Genomic DNA, 24,619 nt, shown 5'->3' with positions numbered 1-24,619 from the left:
GTTATGAGTCCCGCCTATTACGAGCTGATCAGAGTATAGTGTAACCACATATGAATGAAAGGACATATCACTCACATAATGTACATAGGGATGAAAACAAGCACTGACATAATTTCCTAAAACTGCTTTAACATTTCCTGAAAATGTATATTTCCCTATACTTTGTACAGGGAAGATCCAAGCAAAATTTCCTGAAATCAGGAAATATCCTCAAGATTTACATCCCTGTGTACAGTCCCTGTGGTTTACATGCAGCTGTTTTTTCACGATGGTCGATTGTTTAAAGTAATATTGTAACATAGCAATTTTCTTTTTTATATGGCTCAAAATTAAGAGGGACATATCAGATAGTGAAAACTTAACGTTTTGCAGAAAAAAAATAAAAATATATTTTGTAAATGGAAATGTTACAATATTGCTTTAAATGCAACAAACATTATGACTGGGGTTTGTTAAAAAATAGACAGAAGACATTGATCTTGAGCAACTCGGGGAACAAGTGGCTTACATTATAGGATGAACTAGGACTTTGTAAAGTAGTTGATGATCCGCATTTGAATTTTTATTGGGCGTTGCGCTACACACACACGTACAAAGGGTTTGAATAGCCTTTGGGCCAATATGGAATTTGATACTTTGTGTGTGCTATGCCACCCGTGCATGAAAAATGCATACTCCATTCTGCATGCCTATACAATGTAGAATGAAGAATGCTGGATGCATTCGGCTATTCCATTCAAAATCCTCACTACCCCTGTGGAAGATTTTGGAAATATCTTTCAGGGGGGGGGCATGAATTTCAAATGGAATGAACACATTAGGCAGCTCCATTTAAATTTCATACACCCTCTGAGAAAGATTCAACCTGAATCTTCCACTGAGGGAGGGTGCATTTGAAATGGAGCTGCTAATGTGTTCATTCCATTTGAAATTCATACTCCACCTGTGGAAGATATTTCCAAAATCTTCCACAGGGGTAGTGAGGATTTTAAATGGAATAGCCCATCACACATACCAGTAGCAGAACACACTAAAAAGCATCAAAAGTATACTGACCCTTTCTCTATAATTCCTCAAGAACAGCTCTCACCAACCTAACCATGTTAGTAAGCCATTCTTTTAACAAGTTTTCACTCGTTAGACGATGCACAAATAATATATGTGTGAATGGAACCTTATCCCACTCGCAATGAGAACCCATACTTTACTGTGCAGGAATACTACTGACATCACCTACATCCGTTACTTGCTGTTCATTTAACATAAACTGCACCTTGAAGCGTAGACGAACATCTTTCTGCAAAGACAGAGAGAAAGAAATTGATTTATATAGCCATTTTCAAGTCTCTAGCCAATATAATTTAGCCAATTAGACCCTTTAAAACTTCCATTTATTTCAAAAGTCAGATTTGATGGTAAAAATAGACACCCCACCCCAATTTTTGATCGGCCACCACGGGAAAACGATAAGGGCTAGGGATCTAAAACTTCCGGGTTTTTCTAATGGCTATAGGTATAACATTTGAGTGAAATTTAAAGAAATTCTGAGAGGGTAGTGCGGGAGCCATCTGTTGAATTGACATGGACTGACCCAAAACATTCAAACTTTTGTGAAAATTCTCCCATCTTTAATAAATTGACCTCGGTTGACCTGATTGTTTTCCATAATTATTCGTCATAAGATTGACCTTACCTTTTGTGGGTTTGCTATAAGCATGACTTGAGTAATTGCAGCAGGGGTAGAATTGGATTAAATGCTGGCAGATCTGTCGCTGATGGAGGCTGCAGCTTGACCCTCATTACCTGCAATAAAAATAACAACATGCATAAGACTAGGATGCCACTGATGGCAAAATATCAGGGGGCTCTTTGTCTCAGGGGCTACAAGGGTTTATTCAAGTTATTCACACTGTGATGCACCATCAGTAGTTGCTCTTGCCAGTCCATTTGTCACCACCAGAGGGATATCAATCCGTAATGTAATGATGATGGTCAATTTGGCAATATTATTGTCAAGAATAGGGGATCTACTAATTTGCTCTTTTATTTACTTTTTACAATTAGATTAGGCAACTGAAATAGCACTTAAGTCATATCCTACAGAGTTTTGCAAAAGACCTTTTGCACTGTTGCTGACTGATCGCGTAAAAGAACGAGTTGGCACCTGCATCACACGATGCTACATAGATTGATCAGCGAATGAGGTGCTGATGATGTGATTCAATTAGCCAATCACCCGACTTCATATTTACGCCGAAAACTGGGCCAAATCGGGCACTGCAAAAGGTTTTTGCAAATGGGTGTAATATACCAATGTTATTAATAAAATGCATGGAAATAGGAAAAGCTTTAAACAGAACTGCTGTTTGTTGTAATGGGAAATACAAAGATATTTTAAACTTGAAATGAGCACTGTCTCTTCAAAAACGATGTATCACTATCACAAATATGTGGAACAACTTCAGAGTAGTAGCTGCCATCCTTTACCACAATCCCACCTGTGATCCTGCCCCTATAACTTAACTCTGATCCAGACTACAGGTGGCAGCTATTAATCTAAAGCATTGCAGAATGTTAACATTACCTTTGGTACAGCAGCTTGGAATGATAGACTCTTAACAGCCGATGTATTAGAACTCATAGTAGAGACAACAATAACGATGACATCTGGTCTCGGCCTGTCCTTGCCGATATGAAACACCATCTTTATGCCGTTCTTGTCGTATGCTGTGATGGGTGGAGTTGTTCCTGGGTTGATACAACACAAAACAAATAAATACAAGGTGATTTATAGTGTGCAATGCCAACCCAAACACATCAGCACAATTGACAGAAATGGTTGATCACAATGGCCAAAGACACAGGTGGGTTTCATGAAGCTTTGTCCACATCTTGACTAACTCATCATGAAGTAACAAGAAGTCTGTACCCAGTGTTAGAAATAAGAGAGGCATGTTGCTTGCATTAACCCTAACCCATGTTTTTTGGCTATCGGAAGTGAACGAACAAATGAAAAAGGAGAGAAGATGAAGAAAAAAGTCATTTGTTACCCACAGGATTCGAACCTGGGACCGCTCACATGCCAAGTTGAAGATCACAAACTGGTAGCCATAAAGTTCCTATAGTAAGAATTTCATTTGAATGAACACAGCGGTACGCTATCATATTTCAAATGACATTATCAGAAATATCAACCAATCAGGAGTGAGCTGGAGTCACCTCAGCATCACACAGTGTACACAAGCGTTCTTCATGCAGTGTTCATTCAAATAAATGGAAAACAAACAGTAAACATGCAATCAACACCTACCTGGTTGTACAGTTTCTAATGGTACAAACACATCAGCCAATGACAATACTGAACTAGGAGGGGTCTGTGGTTGTGTTGGTTGTGGTTGTGTTGGAACAGCTGTAGTTGTATTGACTACAGTGGCTGCTTGTGTTGGTGCGGTCTGTACTGTTGATGATGGTTGGCTGCAAGAGAATTGTGATGACAACATTAATGACATATTGTGCACTGATTTGTCTATTTCAATAATTTGATACTTATCATGCACAGAAACTAAATTTTCCCATTAATAATGAATGTTGAAGTAGGTTTTACAGCAGCTAAAATCTCTTGCTGTTGATGATACATCATCATCCTTCGGCTGCAGAGCAAGGTGATCACAAGATTTCTCCATGCACAGTGATCTTTGGCAAGTGCCTTATCGTAACTTTGAGCACATGTTGGGATGTAGATGAAATAGATATATGAGGTGTGTGGGCATGCTGGTCTCATTTTGGCAGATGAAGGATGTGCCCTAGGAATCTCAGCTGGCAGTACCTTACACACAGGACTCAAATTTCAGGGAGGCCACAGAGGCCAATGCCTGCCCCTTTTCAGTTTTGGCCTTGGTGCCCCAGATCTTTGTCAACATCAAGGCATTCTTTATCACTTGTTGGCCTTGGTGCCCTTCTTTGTCTTTGCCCAGTGTCCTTGAAAATGAGTGTCCCAACAAATTAAAATTTGAGGCCTGCTTACACAGTTAATAAGAGGCTTAGTGTTGGTCATGTCAATATGATTGTGTTTGAGACATTTGTTTTCCATGTCTTGTGATAGCACTAGAAAATGGTCTCACAGGTAAAAGGAAGGGGAAAGGCAATTTTCAGGGGGGCCAAAAGGCCTAAAATCTTAAATATCAGGGCGACCAGCATGCATCCCACAGGGGGGGGCAAGACTTCTCACGGGGGGCAGCTCAATGAGTGTGGAATAGTTTGACAACTCATATTTCATTTCGGTCATTTGAATGAATATTTACTGACAAGTGCTAATTAAAGCCCTAGCAGGAAAATTTCCATGATTTGACTGGACCCGTATCGGATGAGGTTGGTTTCAGGGATGTGAGTGGCCTCTCATCAAAAACAAGGAAATATTACCACTCAATAGCGATCGCAATTAGCTATCCCCACTTATGCACGCAATGGCAATTTAGTATCATTTATACATGTACATTTGTACAACAACGCAGAGGGACGTACAATGTATTATCTTCATAACACGGCAGAAACGTGTATTTACACTGCAGAAACACAGACTCTCACATCCCTGTGGTATACCTTTTACAAATTTGATGGTATATTTCAAGGTTTTTACCCCATTTCTACATCACAGTACGAGTTTGTCTATTTTCTGGTGAACAAACCAAACAAAACACTCACCTAACTGTAGTTTGTTTGCCGGCTGCTGTCTGCATCATAGACTTGCTCAGGTTTTCCAGATCCGCAAACGCTGATGACGGAAGCGGTTTGGTGCCGTCGCCCTTTGGTGAAAGCTGATTGGATGGTGTGTACTGGGGCCTAGAGGCTTGCGAGGAGGTTAACTGATTTGAGGGCAAGCTAGGGGTTGTCATGGTTGAGGAGAATGCCATATTTGTTGCCATGGGAACAGTTGCCATAGGAGCAGCTGTCATGTTGGATGATATAGGGGCACTGCCCATCCCCATGGTGACAGGCATTGTGGGTTGCTGTGATGCAAACATATATGTGTTCTATGTTTATGTTTACAAACAAAAACAATGTGCAAATATGATGATAGTTTATTTCAGATTATGAGATAGAATAATAGCACACATGAAGGTGAGAAATAAAAAAAAATCATTCAAAACAAATTTTATGTTGTGGGTTATAGAAATGATTTAGTATGTGTCATTACATGCATGAGGGATAGCATTGAGGATTATAGGATTATCAAGTTTAATAATAAACATAGTGCAAAGAAGGAAATGGAATAGTGCAGATGTAATAGGGGAGGTTGGTTGTTAGGAAAGAACAGGAAAAAAGAAAAGAAAAGAAAAATTATTTACTAGTATAATTATACCATTTTAAATAATAACATACATGTACTACAAAAGAAAAAATCCATGTTTTGTGGGTTAAGAAATTTAGGATTCAAACATGGTGAAGTCGGTACGCATTGATTCTACCTCTTTGGTTTGGACCATATAAATTAGCCCTTGAAAATATTGGCTTCTTTGTAACACTGAGAACATACAAAGAGTGAACACAAACCTACCACTTAACAATTCAAATATTGAACTTACCGGTTGTAAAGGCTGTGACCTGAATGCCCCAAACTGGTCTGTGGTTGGCGGGGCATTAGGTACCGGTGAAGGGCCTAGGATGTTCTCAAGGTCTGTGGCACTTGTTGGTTGCGTCACAGATTTCCTTGTGAATGCGGTTGTCTGTGCTGTTGTAGCTGCTTGTGAAACATTGTTATTGATACCTGGGGAACATAGAGGAAGAATTTCAAAGCATTCACAAAATATTCATACTGAATATTTTTTTTTAATATTGTAAATTTAGTCTTTCAATATTTAAATCAAATTTATTTATTTATCTTTTGTTCACAGAGACAGATTAAAGCTTGCTTTTCATGAGTTTGAGTAGGCTATGTATTCTTCCACATTCCTTTCCATATGACCAACGTGTTATCGTCATATGTATGGGAATGTATTGTTGAAAAAAAAAAGGCTGACCTACCGACCCACCCCAAAAATTCCACTAGAGGGAAAGCAAACAATTTTTTTGATCTAACTGTTGCAGTGCCAGTCGACAGACAGTCATTTCATTCAATATTTTGGTTCACCTCAAGTTCGGTATTGACGTATGTGCGTATTTCACTGACCGCAGTAGTGAATCTGGCATGTAAAGTTAATCTAAAGCCAAGAATTCTCCGCGTTGCGGAAATTCCGCGAAAATCGCGGAATTCTGAGGTAAAGCGGAAAACGCAGTTCTGAGAAAAAAAAAAAAAAATAAGCAAAAATGACCTAGAAAAAGAAAAAAAATACAATTTTCACAGCTCGAGTATCCCACAATCCTTTACGCGTCCGACTAAAAATAGCTCTTGGGGCTTTCCCGACCTTTTGAACGTGTTTCAACATGACTCAGACACGTGCATTGCGCTGCTACTCGCTGGATTCTTGTGAAATTTTATTATGTCAGAAATGTGCTAAAATTACAAAGCGGAGAAAAGCGGAATTTAGCATTTGTAAAACAGAAAATTCTTGGCTTTAAGTTAATCCCGCAGAGCTTACATTCACGCGTACAAGAGCGCTTTATTGGCACTTGTGTGGCGCAAACGCGAAGAAGCATTGACGTCACTACCGAACTTGAAGCAAATCAATGTATAAGCCTCTATTGGTATTGGTTTGGCTAGCTTCAGTTGTGCCACTTTTTTAGCTGATAATTACGATAACAACACTCAACTCTAAAAGCTCTCTAATACAGAACACCATGCCTTACCTAGTGTGGACAGCTGATCATGTAAGAGTTGTGTTGAGTTGCTATTAGTGACAGGCTGTTGCTGTGGTAGAGACTGTACTGAATTGCCCATCTGATGTCCCATGTGGCCTGCTGATGACTGGGGCATTGCGGAAAATGATAATGGTGGTGCATCCAAGCCTTCCAGGTCGACAAGAGATGAAGTTGCACCTGTTAACAAAATTGGTAACACAAACAATAACAAATATTTTGCTTAAAATTTCTTCAAAAATTTTACAACATAGGTGTCACTGAGGACCAACATGATACAAGGAACAAAACAAACAAAAAGTGGCCTATGGAGCAGTGTAATACACATAATCATGCATAACTCGCAAAAGCAAAATCAGAATCAACTGAAATTTCAGGAATAAGGTAGCTTTTTTCATGGATATATACTCAAAAATGTCATAAAAAGAGGATGCTAGAATCACGAAATACTCCTACGCATGATTTATTGAACAAATTTGCTTGTTTAGATACCCTATTCACATTACATTCACAGATGATACCCACTTTGGGTGTGCTGCTAGTATCCATGAGTTGTAACTTTGTAAAAAAATAGCTCCTGGTTCACAGGGTTTTACAGGGAACCAGGGGCTATTTTCAATGAACCAGGGGCTATTCAATGGATGGGAAAATTTGTTGTATACATTTTGATACCTCACTCAATCAGGCTGGGAAATAAGAAGTGCCAGACCAGGGGCTACTTTGTTAAAAAATAGCCCATGGTTCACAGAGTTTTACATGGAACCAGGGCCTATTTTCAATGAACCAGGAGCTAAATGGCCCCTGGCCCCCATTTATTTCCCAGCCTGGGCACACTACATACCACCTGTATCATATATCATACCTTCTCTTTGTGTTGCTTTGGGTGTGCTGCTAGTATCCATGAGTTGTGCGTCTCCATCACCGCCATCAGTAGGTATTTCACCTATCAATGACCAGTGTCTCCCCCAATGGGCTAGTGCCTCATAGCACACTACATACCACCTGTATCATATATCATACCTTCTTTTTGTGTTGCTTTGGGTGTGCTGCTAGTATCCATGAGTTGTGCATCTCCATCACCGCCATCAGTAGGTATTTCACCTATCAATGACCAGTGTCTCCCCCCAATGGGCTAGTGCCTCATAGCACACTACATACCACCTGTATCATATATCATACCTTCTCTTTGTGTTGCTATGGGTGTGCTGCTAGTATCCATGAGTTGTGCGTCTCCATCACCGCCATCAGTAGGTATTTCACCTATCAATTCCTTGTATAAATCCATGACTTTTACTAACGAATCATTGGTTTGTAGAATATCAGCTGAAAATAAATATAAATATATAAACAGTAGTTATCATCCTCATTCCTCATGCCATAAGTGCTAATTAAGATAAGCGCACAGCGTTATTTCAGAGATGCCACTTGTTATTAGAAGAAAATTTGATTTGTTGTCAGGTAAATCCCAGGTTTTATTTTTAATACACTAACTGGGAATTAAATACACTAATTAGCGGGGACCGGTATTTTGCTGTGGATATATTTTACTGCATTTTATAAGTAACGAAATATTATTGTGATATATTCAACTGTTTGAGAATTCCAATTCTATAAAGGAACACATGTATTGGAATATTAAATGATCATAAGTCATACAATACACACTATGCCACTTTCTTTACCTGCGCCAATAATAGAATATCGATTTCAATCGAATTGAATACATTGCTCCATTTTGAGTTTGTAGTTCACCACTGAACGATCTAGCGATCGATTGCTAGCCAATCAGATAGAACTCCTTTTCTTTCGTTCGGTGAAATACCACTCGCCCGTCGCTCACCAACGAAGTATTAAGTTTATATTTATAATATAGGGTGTCAACACTGTGCTGGGGTCAGGTCACTGAATAGGACTAATAAAATACCAAGAAATTTGAATAATATTTGTCACATAAAAATCACCATTCTACATGTGATATCCATGAGTGAGGTGTCATTCTGAATAATAAAAGCAGTCCTCTAACTTGGCAAAGCTCATTTTTGACAACAACTGCCTGGTTTTGATGTGATGGGTCACAAATGACCAACTGCAGCCATTTATCTTTTTGAGGCATGACTTATTATTTTGTTCAAGATTAACGAATATCATATTTTTTTTAGTTGACTGCACCACCATATTTTTCATGTTTTACCATACTAAATATGGTGAAACATACTTTTGGCATGTCTGAAAATGACTAACACGATTGGCAGTTCTAACTGGCTCAACCCATTTTAACTTGTTAGAGGCATAGGATTACGCAAGACAACAAGACCAAATAATGTGCAAAACACAAGTACAAAGCACTTGTTCCTCTCTCGTTGATGTACCCTATGTTGAAGTTTTAAACATATGCTGCTGAAATTGCAAAAAGGCAATTATTGGCAACTTTTAGTTTGCAAACTTACCTATGCTGTCGTCTTTATCGTCTGTATCACTTGCTAATCTAAAGAGGCTGGGTCTTAACTTCTCACATGCTAAATATAATTCCTGTTGGATGAAAACAATGTACATTTATCTGTTAAGTAATTCACCAGGACAAGTGTGTTATACATTGATTTTATAAATGAGTATTTGCAATCCTGCTCCATATCCCCCAAGTTGCTATAGCTTTGAATTTGCTCACCAACAGCTTCACATTTGAGGCTAGAGTCCCGAGATATAGAAAAATGGTATAAATTGATGGAGAATGACAGTGTAAAGCAATGGAAGTTCAGAAGTAAACAGCCAATCAAGGCAGGTGAATGCCTAAAGTCTTTCGTTACAATTGCACTTCAACTAAATTTTAGACTGTTCAAAATACAACCTTTGCTAAAAAGATACAGTTTACTGATGAAAACAACTTTCATCCAAATTTAAACATCAACAAAATATTTAACATGTGTTGCAAAAAATGTCAACACTAATCTGCAATGGACTCTAGCCTTGAATGCCAAACTATTGTGTGCAACTTTGAAGCTAGAGTTCTCAAGTAACTCACTTATGAGGGTTTACTCAGTAAAATGCTGTGACAATCCATATTAGCTTCTCCAAGGGCAGGGTATACTGACAGTCAAGCATTACAGGGATCCCACTCGTTTGGCGGCGCTCGTCTGGCTGCTGCTCTTCACTTCATGCTAAGGATTTATGTAACTTTTCACCGAAATTTGACTTGAATTTTCAGATTTGTACTTAACTGATACTACAGTTGTTTATCCTAGAACATTGTGTTGCTGTTGAATTTGTTTTTAACTTTTATTATTTGGAGAAAATTGGACTTTATCATCTTGACTGTGCTACATTTTGAACTGTATGTATGAATACTACGTACGGTATTCTCCGTATTGCTTTCTATCGGTATCAATATATTGATTTGTTTACAATCTCGTACTCTAACTATTTTGTATAATGTATCCTACTTTGAATTACTCCAAATCGATGCTGATCAGTATTGCAAAAGGTGTGATAAACACATCGCACAACAAAGTTGATTCACAAACATGGTTAAACATCAATGAATTTGGTATTAGTGCCAAGAAGAAGACCAAACGTGGCTGTAGAGCAGGCAGACTAAAACAACGCCAAATCACTTCGATTGTTACGAGCGAATAAACACTTTGCCCAAAAGCCAGACGAGTAGGCCCAAACTTGATCAATCTAATCTTGTGCCAATCCCAATCAAGCATAATCAACAGAACAATATCATTAATGTCAAGTTGCAAGAAGCTTCCATAAAAACAGACAATCACTCAATAAAACCTAAAATAGCTACCTGGAATACCCGATCTATGAACAATAAGACAACTGAAATATGTGACGTCATAATTGACAATGACATTGATGTTATTGCTATTCAGGAGTCATGGTTTCGTGGGGACGAAAGAGATAACCATGCATTGGCTGATATTGCTCTTACACTTCCCAATTTCGAATTGGTTCAATCACCAAGAAAATCTGGAAAAGGTGGTGGCCTTTGTTTTATCATCAAAAGAGGTTACCAACTTGTAACCAACAATAGTACTGTTTACCCGAGTTTTGAACACATGGATGTTAGCATATCGCGTGGATCATCCACTGTAAGGATATTCAACATATATTGCCCACCTCCCTCCAAGGAAAACAAATTGACTGATTCAATGTTCCTGGAGGATTTCGGATGTTTCCTTGAGTTTGTTTCACTAATTCCTGGAGAAATACTCATTTTAGGCGACTTCAACTGCCATGTCGATGATGCTCAAGACCGATTTGCTCGATCCTTCATAGAGATGTTAGACACTGTCGGTCTCAAACAACATGTGACTGAAGCGGCGCACAAAAAAGGTCACACTTTGGATCTTCTAATTGATCGTTCTACCTCCAAAGCTATTGCTGGTCAGGTTAGAGTAACCCCAGAGTTGTACTCTGATCACTACCCGTTACGTGCCTCCTCAATATCCACCCTCCTAAAGCTGTGTAAAAAAGACTATGAAGTATAGAAAGATCAGGAAATAGATGTCGAGGCATTCAAGCAAGATATTGAATCGTCGTTGCTGTACACTGATCCTGCTTCCGACCTTGAAGGGCTAGTGAATCAATATGAAACTGTCCTCTGCGATCTTCTCGATAAGCATGCTCCAGTTGTTGAAAAAACTGTAACCGTTAGAACACAGACTCCTTGGTATAATGACGACTTACGCTCTGCGAAACAGAAAAAGCGTCGTGCTGAAAGGAAGTATGCAAAATCCAAGTTAGAGATCGACAAGCAAATTTATGCTGAGCAGTGTAAAATCTATAAAACTATGCTTGATACGGCAAAGCGCAATCATCATCGAGCAAAGATCCTTGACTGTGACAGCAAAGAATTGTTCAGAGTTGTTGACACCCTGTGTAATCCTAGCAGCAAACCAGCGCTACCTAAGCACAACTCAAGTTGTGAGCTTGCAGAGGAATTTGCATCATTCTTCGACGAGAAAATTCAGAAGATTCGTCAAGGCCTAGATTCCGCCGTCCATCTATCGCACTCTACCATTGTCAAAGACTCGCGTAGTGGAAGTCTTGAGAGATTCAATGAGCTTTCCAGTGCTGAGATTCGGAAGATCATAATGGACTCGCCTACGAAGAGTTGCTCGCTCGATCCAATTCCAACGGATCTATTCAAGAAATGCATTGATAGTATTCTCCCAGTTGTGACTAACATCATCAACATGTCGCTGACTTCAGGCTGTGTTCCAACAAGCTTCAAAACAGCTAAAGTGACCCCACTTCTGAAAAAGGCGAACCTTGATCAAGATGTCTACAAGAACTATAGACCAGTATCACAACTGCAATTTCTGGGAAAACTGCTCGAAAGGTGCTGTCTAGCTCAGATTCAGGAATACTTTGCTTCCAATAATCTGTACGCTGAAGCCCAGTCTGCCTACCGTCGCAACCACTCGACTGAAACTGCCTTACTCCGTGTCACAAATGATATCTTGCTTGGACTCGATCAGCAACCCTACTTCTACTCGATCTTAGCGCTGCCTTCGACACCATTGACCACACCATCCTAATCACACGTCTTGAAGAGCGCTATGGTATTTGTGGAACAGTCCTCTCGTGGTTCCGCTCTTATCTGGATGGCCGGACTCAATCTGTCGTCATTGGAGAATCTGAGTCACGTCCTAGAGATCTTACTTATGGTGTGCCCCAGGGCTCGGTAGCAGGAGCCCCACTGTTCACATTTTACAGCGCTCCTCTCAGTGACATTATTAGCAAGCATAACATCAATCACACCATGTACGCAGATGATACACAGGTTTATCTTCTGTTCAAGCCAGCCAATAGAGACACCTCCATTCGTCAAATTGAGCACTGCGTGGAAGATATCAAGGCCTGGGCCGTTGCAAATAAACTGCAATTCAATGATGCAAAAACAGAAGTGTTGCACTTAACATCTCGCTTCAAGAAAACCACTGCCCTCGACTCGCTTACCATCTGTGACTCAATAGTAAAGACATGTTCTGAGCGCGAAACCTCGGGGTTGTGTTTGATGAACACCTCACAATGGATGCTCACATCAGGAGTGTTCTTCGCAAAGGCTGGGCTTGCATCTACAAAATTGGAAAGATCCGCCGGTTTCTTGATAGATCCTCGACAGAAAAACTGGTGCACGCGTATATAACATCGCGTCTAGACTCATGTAACAGCTTATTCTTTGGGCTACCAGTGTCACAAATTCAGCGTCTTCAAAGACTTCAAAACCGTCAAAATATCACGCCAGTACTCTTTGAGCTTCATTGGCTGCCGGTTTGTCAGAGGATACAGTACAAGTTATTGCTTCTGACCTTCAAGTGCCTGCAAGATCTCGCTCCATCGTATATGACACAATTGATTACTCGGTATGAGCCCGGACGCTCTCTTCGATCTACAACACAGAATCTGCTAAGATTGCCATCTACTATTCCACGGACTATAACTTATGGTTCCAGAGCTTTCGCGATGTCAGCACCGGTATTGTGGAACAATCTTCCTATCCATATGAGATGCCATGCCTCTGTAGAACAATTCAAATCAGGTCTCAAAACTTACCTGTTCAAACAATACTTTCAGTAACATTTGCTGTTTTATTTATTATGTGTTCTTGCTGCTAATTTGACATATATGTCTTTTGTTTGTTCATCCACTCTGTTTGATAATATTATTATGTTGTACTTAATCAATATTTTGTCTGTTTTTCATTGTGCATCTACTCTGGCCTAACCTGTGAGTGCGGCTGCTGCGTTCGTGTTTTCTGGTTTTTGCCGCCTCTCGTTTCTGTTGGGCACGGCGCATGTACGATGAATTTCAAATATTTGGTGCTTTTAGATTATTTTGTGCTATATTTGTTTCACATTTGTTGAGGTAAGTTTAAACTGGTCACACAACTTAAGAAAAAATTTGACTTACTCAAATTTTCGTCCGTCATCCGACGAGACTTTTTCAAGAGTGGTTGACTGGAGCGGGATTTTGGTCATGTGACTTAGATATGACGTCAGAGTCACATGACACATTGTTTGTCTTCAAGGGCATGTGAGATCGATGGATTGGCTCTTATGCTATATCGGTTGGTCTCTCATGCTCTTTACACAGGCGTCCCCATTTCTTTCGATGGAGATGGTTGTGTTTTGCTTATTTATTTGTTATGATGTTACTTATTTTATGGGAGTAGTGTTTTCTTTTCGTGTATTTTTATTATAAGTGTCATATTTAATTGTATTGGTTGTGTTGAGGGGCATGCGAGCCCCAAGGATTGGCACTTGTGCTACATCGGTGGGTCTCGCATGCTTCTTACACAAGCGTCTCCATCCTTGGATGGAGGTGGTCGTGTTTTTGCTTATTTATTTGCCATGCTATTTATTTCATGAGAATAGTGTTTTCTTTGAGTGTAATAATTTTATTGTTAGTGTCATTATATGTAATTATGTTGAGGGGCATGTGAGGCCCACGGATTGGTACTTTTGCTACATCGGTGGGTCTCTCATGCTTCTTACACAAGCGTCTCCATCCTTTGGATGGAGGTGGTCGTGTTATCGCTTATTTATTTGCCATGCTATTTATTTCATGAGAATAGTGTTTTCTTTGCGTGTAATAATTTTATTGTAAGTGTCATTATATTTAATTATGTTGAGGGGCATGTGAGGCCCACGGATTGGCACTTGTGCTACATCGGTGGGTCTCGCATGCTTCTTACACAGGCGTCTCCATCCTTGGATGGAGATGGTTGTGTTTTTTGCTATTTTTTATGCCCTTGATGTTGTGTATGTGCAGCTGGCCTGCTTGTTTATGCATAGTTTTTATTGTTTAATTTTAAGGTAAATTCATATTTTGTATATTGATAAGTATTGTAATTTTTATAAATGCTGTATTATTTTCATTATTATGTGTATTATGTATTCAGCGCCTAGAGGCCGCTTTGTGTGCAATAGTGCGCTTTTAATAAATTTCTTCTTATTATTATTATCACAATTGGTTGTGGTCTTAGTCATCAACTGCATCTGCCCAACAATTCAAATGCAGTAATGGCAAAACTGGATTTTGTTACCATTTGTTTCCTCCACTGAGGATCAAACTTGGACCTACACAGTCAAAGACTTCAGCCATTTTGCTCTCTAAAGGAGCATCTGATTTTACACTACCAAATGCTATTCCTACTGAGTTGCATACAAAATTATTAGTTTTCTTCACCTGAGTGACCGTATTTGATATACACAGGCATTTTGCCAGGGAATAAAATCTAGCCAGGAGGGGGTATTATCAATTATTGAGCAATTTGTAGTTTTGGCCAATTTCTGTTTAGATAGACTGAACAGAATGTACATTCATAATTCACCCCTACGTGCGTGGGAAATAGAAGCGAGGACTTATGATACACACATGTGTAAATGGTGTCTGTCCCGGCATTCAAAGTGCGGACAAGAGTGAGTTTCACACTTTCAAAGTAAGGACATTTTTTCATCTATCTCTAAATAGGCCTAGCACATACCCACTACAGAAAGAGTGTCATCCACAGGGGTAGCGTTAACCCCCGATCGGGGGTGAATGGCCCCCTAAATTTAGAAAATATTAATTTTTCACCCTCTATATTGGGAATATGTGCAAGCTCAGGGGTGAACGCTGACCCTCTACTTTTGGACCTTACTCGTACCCCTGACTACACTGCAAAATATTTTTCAACCCCCGAGATTTAATTTTCACCCCATGTATTTGGATTTTCTGCAAGCTCAGGAGTGAAAAACACAGGAAAACAACCCCCGACTTTTGAGCCTTAATGCTACCCCTGGTCATCCAGTGCACCTATTTACAAAGTGAGGACTGGGATTTTGTCCTCGCTATGCCAAATGTCCTCAGTTTGAATGTAGGAAAATATCTCTTGTCCTCGCTTTGAATGACTTGACAAATGCTCTTTCCTGTTCACAAGTGACACCTGGCTAGTAGTAGAAATCTGAACTCCTTTTTGGGGATAACTATGTCACATCAGTCAACTTCTTAATTTATTTTTCATCACCCAGCAACCTTTATCAATCATTTACCTTCATAAGTTCTCTCTCCTGATCACTAGTAACCCCTGGCTGGTAGTGTGCCAACATTTCATTCAGTAATTTCACATTATTATTGCAACTCTCCAATTCATTAAGCCTTTTGGCAACTTTCTCCATTTTCTTCTCATCTTCTTTGACCATATTTTTGATAAGCCGATTCGCAGCTTGTAGATCCTCTGGATGTTTGCTCTTCAGAAGCCTACTCAGAAGCTACAGGAAGAGACACATTTATAATTATTAAAAATACAGCAAGTAAAACTTGTGAATTCCTCAGGCAACTTATAATGTGGCTGCCGTGTTTAAAAAAAATAAAAAAATCAGCTACTTAATTTGCAAGTTACGTCACTGTATTGATCATCATGGGAAAAGATAAAAAACTAACTATTTTAATAAATTAAGCAAATCAGCTACTAAAGGGTAAAAATTATTTTATCATCATTTTTTCCCTGTTGCTACACTACTGGTTCAAAAAACTAAAATAAGTGCCTGCATACATAGCCCCTTATAAAGTTAAGTTATTGGACTACTGTGATTTTACACAATAAATACAATAACAGGATAATAACTGAGGGTAGCTTTGTTCACAAACCTCGCTTATATTTGGCTACAGAAAATATTATTTCTAGATGGTCGCCCAAAAATTATATGTAGGCCATAGGCGGACCGCGGGCCATAGGTTGCCCATGCCTGCATTGGGGTATTTCATTTTAAATAAACACTCCCCCTGGGGAAGATTTTGGAAATATCTTCAGCAAAGGGATTATGGATTTCAAATGGAATGAACACAGAAACTCACCCTCCCTCTGTGGAAGATTCGTGTTGAATCTTTCTCAGAGGGTTTATGAAATTAAACAGAGCTGCCTAATGTGTCAATTCCATTTGATACTCAAACTCCCCCTGTGGAACGATTTCCAAAATCTTCCCCAACAGGAGTGTGGATTTTAAATGGAATAGCACATTAAGGAAAAAAAAAAATTTGTTGTGTTGCCTTCAAGTGGGAAAATGGGAAATTTGGGTGGACGGTCGGATTTCTTTTTCTTTTTTTTTTCTTCTTTTTTAAACCATCAGTTTTTAAAAATCCCCTCAAATATTAAATAATGCTTCTTCAATTAGGGGACATTTGTCAATTTTGACTTCTGGATACCTGTTAGACATCAATTAAAGACAAGTCTTTCAATAAAATATTAGTTTTAAGTGAAAAACATTGAGTTTTTGAACAAATCTGTAAAAATCATCATTCAAAAAAAAAAAAAAAATACCGACCCTGATATTTCAGGATTTAGGGTTGGACGGTTGAGGGCAACACAACAATTTTTTTTTTTTCCTAACAGATCCATTGTACACCTGATGCAGCAGGACAAGGGAGTTTAAAAAACACTGTAATTGTCAGGCCACAGTGTTCTATAAAATTCAGTTGCACACATTACATACCTTAGATTTATCCTCATCTTCAAATGATGCATTTTTTTTTCTTGGTGATGTGGTAGGAAAGAAATCTTGGTCAATATACGTTGGGTCTTCTGTTACCAAACCTGAAAAATATACATCATACATGACAAGAAATCTTGGTCAACATATGTTGGTTCTATTGTTACCAAACCTGAAAATAAACATCATATATGACAAGAACTGAACCAAACAGGCCAAAGGAGGCTATTCCAGTTGAAATCCATACACCCCCTATGGAAGACATGACCTTCCACGGACTGCAACTTTTAAATGGGGTAAAATAGCTATATTTGGCTGAAAAAAGGAAAACACATACAATTTGAGCAAAAAGAAAAAAAGAAAAGAAAAAGAAAGCTGAAAAGTTTCAGGTCGGAATTAGGCCCCCAGTGGGGTCCAGGTGCAGCACCTCAGTGTGGAGATCGAGGTGGGGGTGAAAACCCCTCATTTTGCAAAATTGCAAAATTTCTGGATTCTTAATTAATTTTGAAAGCTGGCATAGATCTCTTACCTTGTTTTTTCAGCATATCATATGCCTCTCTGATTTTAGTTTCATTGGGTAATCCAGTCTGCCAGCTGTATAACAATTCAATTGTCTTCTTTTTGACTTTCTCTGTTGTTTTATTACCAAGGTACTGCAATGAGAACAAGTCAAGAACATATTATCCTAAATTGTTTCTTCCATTGATATCACAGGTCAGACCTCATGATCATAGCTGTATTAAATATACTTTTCACTGGCACCACTTGTATGTCACACCATCCAGCCCAGAGAAGATATTGTATTCTTCCCATAATGCATTTCTCCCATTTCAATTTTCTGTACTGATTTAGTATCAAGCGCAACATGGGCTGATAATGACGGAATGTACCTGAATGAACAGAGCACATCCAGATCTTGCAAAATATATTTCTTGACTATCGTCATCACATCGGCACCTCATTTGCAGAATAAGCCGAGTGGCATCACATGACTCGGGCACAGCGTTCGAAATTTTGGTTGTCCGGTTGCCCGGGACAACTAAAAAAGTCGCCGGACAACCAAAAATACTGATTCGGTTGTCCCCTGGACAACCATAAATCTGTAGCCAAAACTCAACTTTGTACGTGTATGAGTACACATGTGGTTGTGGGGAACTTTGTTCCAAGTACGGACAACCAAAAACTTAGACGGACAACCAGAAATTTTAACCTGGTTGTCCGTGGGACAACCATTTATTTTTCCTTAATTCGAACACTGCTCGGGCATGTCCTAGTGGATGGCTACTGGACCTTGCTGAATACTATAGCAAAAGTCTGTAAGATTGTGAAGTTTCTGAGATAAATCTGATTTTGCCAAGTAGATCCACTAAACTTACCTTTGGTGATATAAGTTTAATCATCTCATTCAGAAATCTAAATTTTCCAATCTCTTTATGGAATAATTCGCCACAGTTCTTGACACATGCTTCCACTACTATTAATGCCTGCATTGCTTCACGCTCTTGGGGTGATTGGATCTTGTGGCCTAGTAACCTGCAGGCTATGATGCACCTGCATTTAGGTAAAATTGTTAAAAAGTACATTTGTGGTTAAATAAAACATGCAAAAAAGATCAACACAATAATGTAACATTTCCATTAGTTAATAGATTTGTATTCCTTTTCCACCAAATGTTATTGTTCAACTGTCTGCTATATCCCTTTTTAATATTGAGCAGAACAAGGCAAAACAAAGAAAATTGCTCTTCAATTTTAGAAGCAAACCCAACATTGAAAGAACTGAAAGAACATAATATTATTTTGTAATGAGCTTCAAGTTTTTGCTGACTAGTGCCTTGTTTAGTGGAGTCGGAAAGTTTAATTACTTACCGTAACCACTCGGGTATAAGCCCACCTTCGGCTATAAGCCCATCCCCTATTTTTCAAACCATTTGGGGAACAAGGGTGCACTCGGGTATTAGCCCAGTAGTCATTTTGAACACGTTTTTAAATCATACCAATGCATTTCTTTCACATTTAAGAACAAATATTTAAAAAATATCAGTTAAAAATTAACAATAACATTCCATACTCAAAGATGATAGAAATTACTGATACATTGGGCATATACAAATGGGGAAGATTTTTCTTATTTTTTAAATTAAACTACTAGCCCCTCCCCAGTTATAAGTCCACCCCCATTTTTGAAGTGAAATTGCCCATCTAGGGGGTGGGCTTATACCCGAGTGGTTACGGTAGTATTCCTTTTGTACTACTTAAGGCAAGTCAGAGCCTTCAGGAAATATTTTCCCATTTGGTAATTTTGCTTTAAAAAAAATAAAGCAGTTTATTTCTGCAGGGTAATACATTGATCTTATACATGTATGTAGGTCACATTTATATTTCCATATGTATTTTTTAATTCAGTTATGACAAATAATAGGCCAAAACGAAAGTTTTTACTATTCTACCCCTCTCAAAAATATCATACAGGAGAAAAATAAAACTTAATACAATGAGCCATGGAATCTATATATAAAAATAAAGGGACCCAAGATTTTTGTGTTTTTGGGTTGGTCCAGAGGGAAAACAAACTATTTTTTTTCTTGCCCTTATTTTGTTGAATCATGCTATATACCCGGTTTTCTTGGTGTGCTGCAATAAATCATGTCATATAACAAGAATGTAAAATCTTGCTACTACATGTAACATTTGCACATACCCAACACACATGCTGCACACACACATACAGATCCATACTATTCAACTCACCCTTCCAGTTCAAAGTTGACCCTGTCACAGAAGTTCATAATATATTCCCAATCATCCTCACGATTGGCTGGGTTAGTGGCTTTATCTGTAAGGAAGTACAAGAATTACATGGCGTATTATAGAGGGTTACAATTTCAGCGAGAATCAATGAAATTATTCCCGCAAAGATACATGTAAACAGACTTCTGTGATTGAATCAAGTTGATTCTCAATTAAAAATCATGGATCTGATATCAGCATTCCCAATAATTAGGGGGGGATGTCATTTCAAAGAATGTGTGCATACAATGTAGTGTACTACTCAAGTACTTCCTTTCAAGTTCCCCCATCCCTCAAGTATCATGTCTATCACATGGAAGAAGCCAGCTTTCTTAGTCGTGGGGGGGGGGGGCAAAATAAAATGGGGGAAGACAAAAAACAATTCCGCTTGCATCATTTTGACCCAGTGTTATCGGTGGGATAGACCTGCATATGGATCTGGATCATCTGGTTATTTTTTAAAGACACTGTACATACAAGTCTTTGGGCTTAAAAAAAAGGGGCTTCATTGGGATGTGCGTGGTGGCCCGGATATATCGATCATGAAGTAGGGAAAACGAAGGAAAATGTTACAATTTGTTATTTTTATTTTAGTTATTATTTTGAAAATAAGATTCACAAAATGTTCTGGTAAGTTCATGTATGAACAGGATTTATTCATGTATGTTCAGGACTATACAAACATTATTTAAATGCCTTATTTCTTTAAATATAAAGTGCCGGGTGTCCAAAGCAGAAGCGAAAAGGGCAACTTCTTATAAATGTAAACTATAAGACTGTTCATACATGTACATGTATCTAGATGTATATCTCTGTGCTAGTAGAGAAAATTAGCATTGTGAAGATAGGACATTCGGGCCCTGCTCTGCCATGTTTGGCCAAGTAACTGTTCATGAACACAGCCTTTTGTGTGTATATTTGTGTAAAGCTGAGTTTACACTCTTACACATGCTAGACTGAATCATTGTTGCTTGCAACTACCGTACCGTACACAAGGTATGTGTTTAATGTTTGACCGACAGAATGCATCAGTCTATGAGTCTTTTGAAAGTCGCTTTTGAATATATACGACAGCGATTTAGTACACTGGTCATGCATGCGTGCAATTTAGTTTTCTGCAAAAGCGATTGAGTATAAAATGCTTCTTTAGCAATAACCGACGATTGTGTGTTCTCAAGAGGGTTTTATTAATTAGCAACCTGACACACATTTGTATTGGTTCGATCTTGAGCATTGAAGTACTTTTAACTTTTGTACTGGATCGTTCAAGCATGATCTACAAGTTTTTCAATGTAAATTGCCTCTGGCCCTAAGTAAAAACAGATACTATGGCCACGAGTTCTAATCTAGGGCTACGACAAGGGCCTACATGCTAGACTCGCTTGCCAGTCTCATGTAAGCCGTATGTACACAGAGACTGGCTTAAGACTGGCAAGATTGAATGAATTTTGACGTCGTCATTGGTTTTACATGTAAACACGAAAATGTCTCAAATAATTCCAAAAGTGTATGCATGTTATTAAACACTATTTTATCAGTCTAAATCTGTTGAGGTTCGACACTGGTGAACCTCATTGTAAGTACTGTTTTATGAATGTTTTGTATGAATAACGCACAATATATTTATAAAAATTTCTCCCATCGTGTATCAATGTTTGCGTGGTCTAGCGGTAAGGTTTTTGCCTCCCACGCAGAGGGCCCCAAGATCGATTCCCACTCCCGGCTATAATTTTTTTTTTCTTCACATTCATTTTGAATCCAAAAATATTTATTTTCATGTGAAAATGTATACATTGCACTGAGAAATATATTTTGTGCAATTTTTTTCTGTAACAGGGCCAATAGAGCTAAAAACACACCTCGGAAAGCGGACGGGGCGTCCAACGTCCAGGCAGTGTTGCCGTCATATTGTCTGTTTTGTTTACGCTATTGGCTGTTGCCTCATAAATAATGTCGGCTACCGTCGTCTGATCATTTCCAAGCCATCCCCTTACATCCGACAAACATGGTCGGTTATGAAACAATACAAGTCACAAGATGACCCACCTCGTTTACAGCCGGTTTCTGTCGTCAATGCATGTTCGCGATACAGCCACCATGAACTCAATTACTTTGGGTCACACTGATAACACCGGGTAAACAAAATGGCTGGGAAAACTGAGAAAATTGTGTCCTGAAAAAGTGTTTCATCGTGACGATCAGAAACCTCAAAAAACTTTTTCGACCGTGCTGGATATGCTAGACTAGAGATATACAGTAGGTATGCCATGCAAACCTTAGTTAACACATTTGCTAGTCAGCCAAATTCGCCGACAATGTCAATGCATATGTACATAGAAATTTAAAACAACTGGCCGAAGAATGAAACCTACATAATATGTTTTCAATACTTCACTTGACCCAAATATATGATTTTTTATGGTGATAAGACAATCGCACATGGAATTTTAGAGGGATTTTGATAGCAGTTCCATTAAAAAAAGCTGATCATAATGAGACTAAGATCTAGAAACACCCCCGAAATGCTGTTTTGGGGAATTTTGCTAGCTGAATCTTTTTGATTTTAAAAAGTCAATCTTTGACAAGATGTAACTTTGCTATGGGCAGTGCTATGAAAAAAAGGTTTTTAGTTTTGGCTTTGTTTACTCTAGGGCTTTAATTTGATATAAAATGATGCAGTTTGATGGCAAATTTGAATTCACCTATAGTGGGAATTCCAATTGAATGAACGCAGCTTTCAATAGCGTGACGAATTTTTGCGTACACTGCGCGATGTACGCCAGCGTGCAGCGACTGTGCGTGAGTAATGCGGAAGTGAATTCAACCATGCCAACGCACTAGGGATTGGATAGCATTGTATGCAAGGTCGTGCGTTCGCGTTGTAGTTTGAAATACGCAATATAAGATCGCGGTTGGATCGAGTGCAGCTGTTAAAAGCTGCATTCATTCAATTGGAATTCTTACTATAGCATACCTATATTATATACAGGTACATTGAAGGATATAAATTGGATGGTAAATAAGCCAAATATCATGAATATTGCAAGACATCTACTCGCCAGAATCGTGGAGAGCTCGCAAAAAATTACCGTCCATGCAAATGTAATATTGAAAACGTATGTAAGCACCACCAGCCTAGCCCCAGTGAAACATGGTCACCAAAAACGGAAAAGGTCCGTTTTAGTTAGTGTTTAAAAAAAAAAGTACAACATTGATTTAAATTTTAAAACAATTCTTACAAAGCATATAGTATATACGCCCATCTTGTCCATTGTCATGATTGTATACATCGTGCAATGAGGACACAACACGTACCAGAACTCGACACAATATTGTGATACCGATTTTTGTGTTCAATGGCTGATGGGTTCAAAATTCAGCACCCTTTTCCAAAACTGCACGCCCATTTAACAATTAGACCACCAGTCTTTCAAGAGTAGATCGCCATTATTTTGAGTATTGATAGCACAGTTGCACTCATTCGTATTATATCTTTACGATCTGGGTGATCATTTTATCTCTATTTACGGTTTACAATGCTTTTTCATCACTTACTGAGGAGCGTTTCGAGTGTTTCCCCGTCATCGGAGGCCGCCATCTTGGATTTGCCAAATCATAAGAAAGAATTGCATTATGGGATTTTGTAAAATAAAAGTCCTCTAACTTTTAATTGCCCCCCCCCCCTCCCTTTGTGGATGAATAGCTAGTAAAATGAAGGAAAGCTGAAATACTTATGACTGAATGTATGAATGGGGGATGAATGTATTTCAGGGGCCTATGAGTGAGCCCTGGGGAGGGTAAAATTGAGGGGGGGGGGTAAAATTGGATGAGGGGGAAATGGAAGGGGGGAGCAATTTTTGGCAAGGCGAGGGGGGGGGGCAATGTTTTTTGGCAGGGCGAGAGTGGAGGGCAAGCAATTTTAGGCAAGATATTGGGGCGGGGGGGGGGCATTTTTTGGCATTTTCCAGGGGAAAGCGGGTCCTCAACTTTCGGTTGGGTGGGAATGTGCAGCTGGGACTCTGAACTCTACCCGAATACTGAACCTGAAATTAGTATCAATTTTTGGACAATATTTACTTATTATGAAAAATGTACTTTTTTCTGCCAAGACCCCGAATCTGCTGCATATCCCTGTTTCCACCATAGGCGTAGATCCCGGAGGGATGGGGGATTTATCCCCCCAATATTGGGGGGTGGTCCATACAATCATCTCCCCCCCCCCCAATGTTGACGGCTGTATGTGGGTTTCGAATCAAATTAACCTCATATTTGGCCATTTTAGCCCCCAAAGTGCAAATTTTTTCGTGCTTCGCGCGAATTTATTCCACTTATGCACCATATTTCAACTATTTTAGCTATACCAAATGGCAAACATTTTTGCACTTGCACGCATTTGTTCCATAAACTTATTCTGGAGCCGAAAGGTGCTGGATTCAGTATACTTCGAGATATTTTTGCAACTTCATCCCCCCCAATGTCAAAAAGAAATCTACGCCACTGGTTTCCACTAAAATGGCCAAGCCACATAGGCCCCTACATGCAGGCAATTTTCAAAAA

General features: G+C 39.0%; 1 protein-coding gene across 1 annotated transcript; it reads right to left on the bottom strand.

Moving 5' to 3' along the window:
- Positions 1-813: 813 nt before the first annotated feature.
- On the bottom strand, positions 814-23,660 carry LOC140144193 (ADP-ribosylation factor-binding protein GGA1-like). Its single transcript, XM_072166018.1, is given in 16 exon segments — positions 814-1,297; positions 1,694-1,740; positions 1,743-1,803; positions 2,585-2,748; positions 3,311-3,474; positions 4,702-5,006; positions 5,583-5,764; positions 6,784-6,972; positions 7,972-8,115; positions 9,240-9,321; positions 15,837-16,055; positions 17,277-17,377; positions 17,803-17,926; positions 18,650-18,824; positions 20,024-20,108; positions 23,618-23,660. Coding segments are annotated over 16 exon segments (2,178 nt in total). The 3' UTR covers positions 814-1,204.
- Positions 23,661-24,619: the final 959 nt, after the last annotated feature.

This window comes from Amphiura filiformis, unplaced genomic scaffold (assembly GCF_039555335.1).
Source record: "Amphiura filiformis unplaced genomic scaffold, Afil_fr2py scaffold_44, whole genome shotgun sequence".
Lineage (NCBI taxonomy): Eukaryota > Metazoa > Echinodermata > Ophiuroidea > Amphilepidida > Amphiuridae > Amphiura > Amphiura filiformis.
This window is presented reverse-complemented; position numbering and strand designations above follow the sequence as displayed.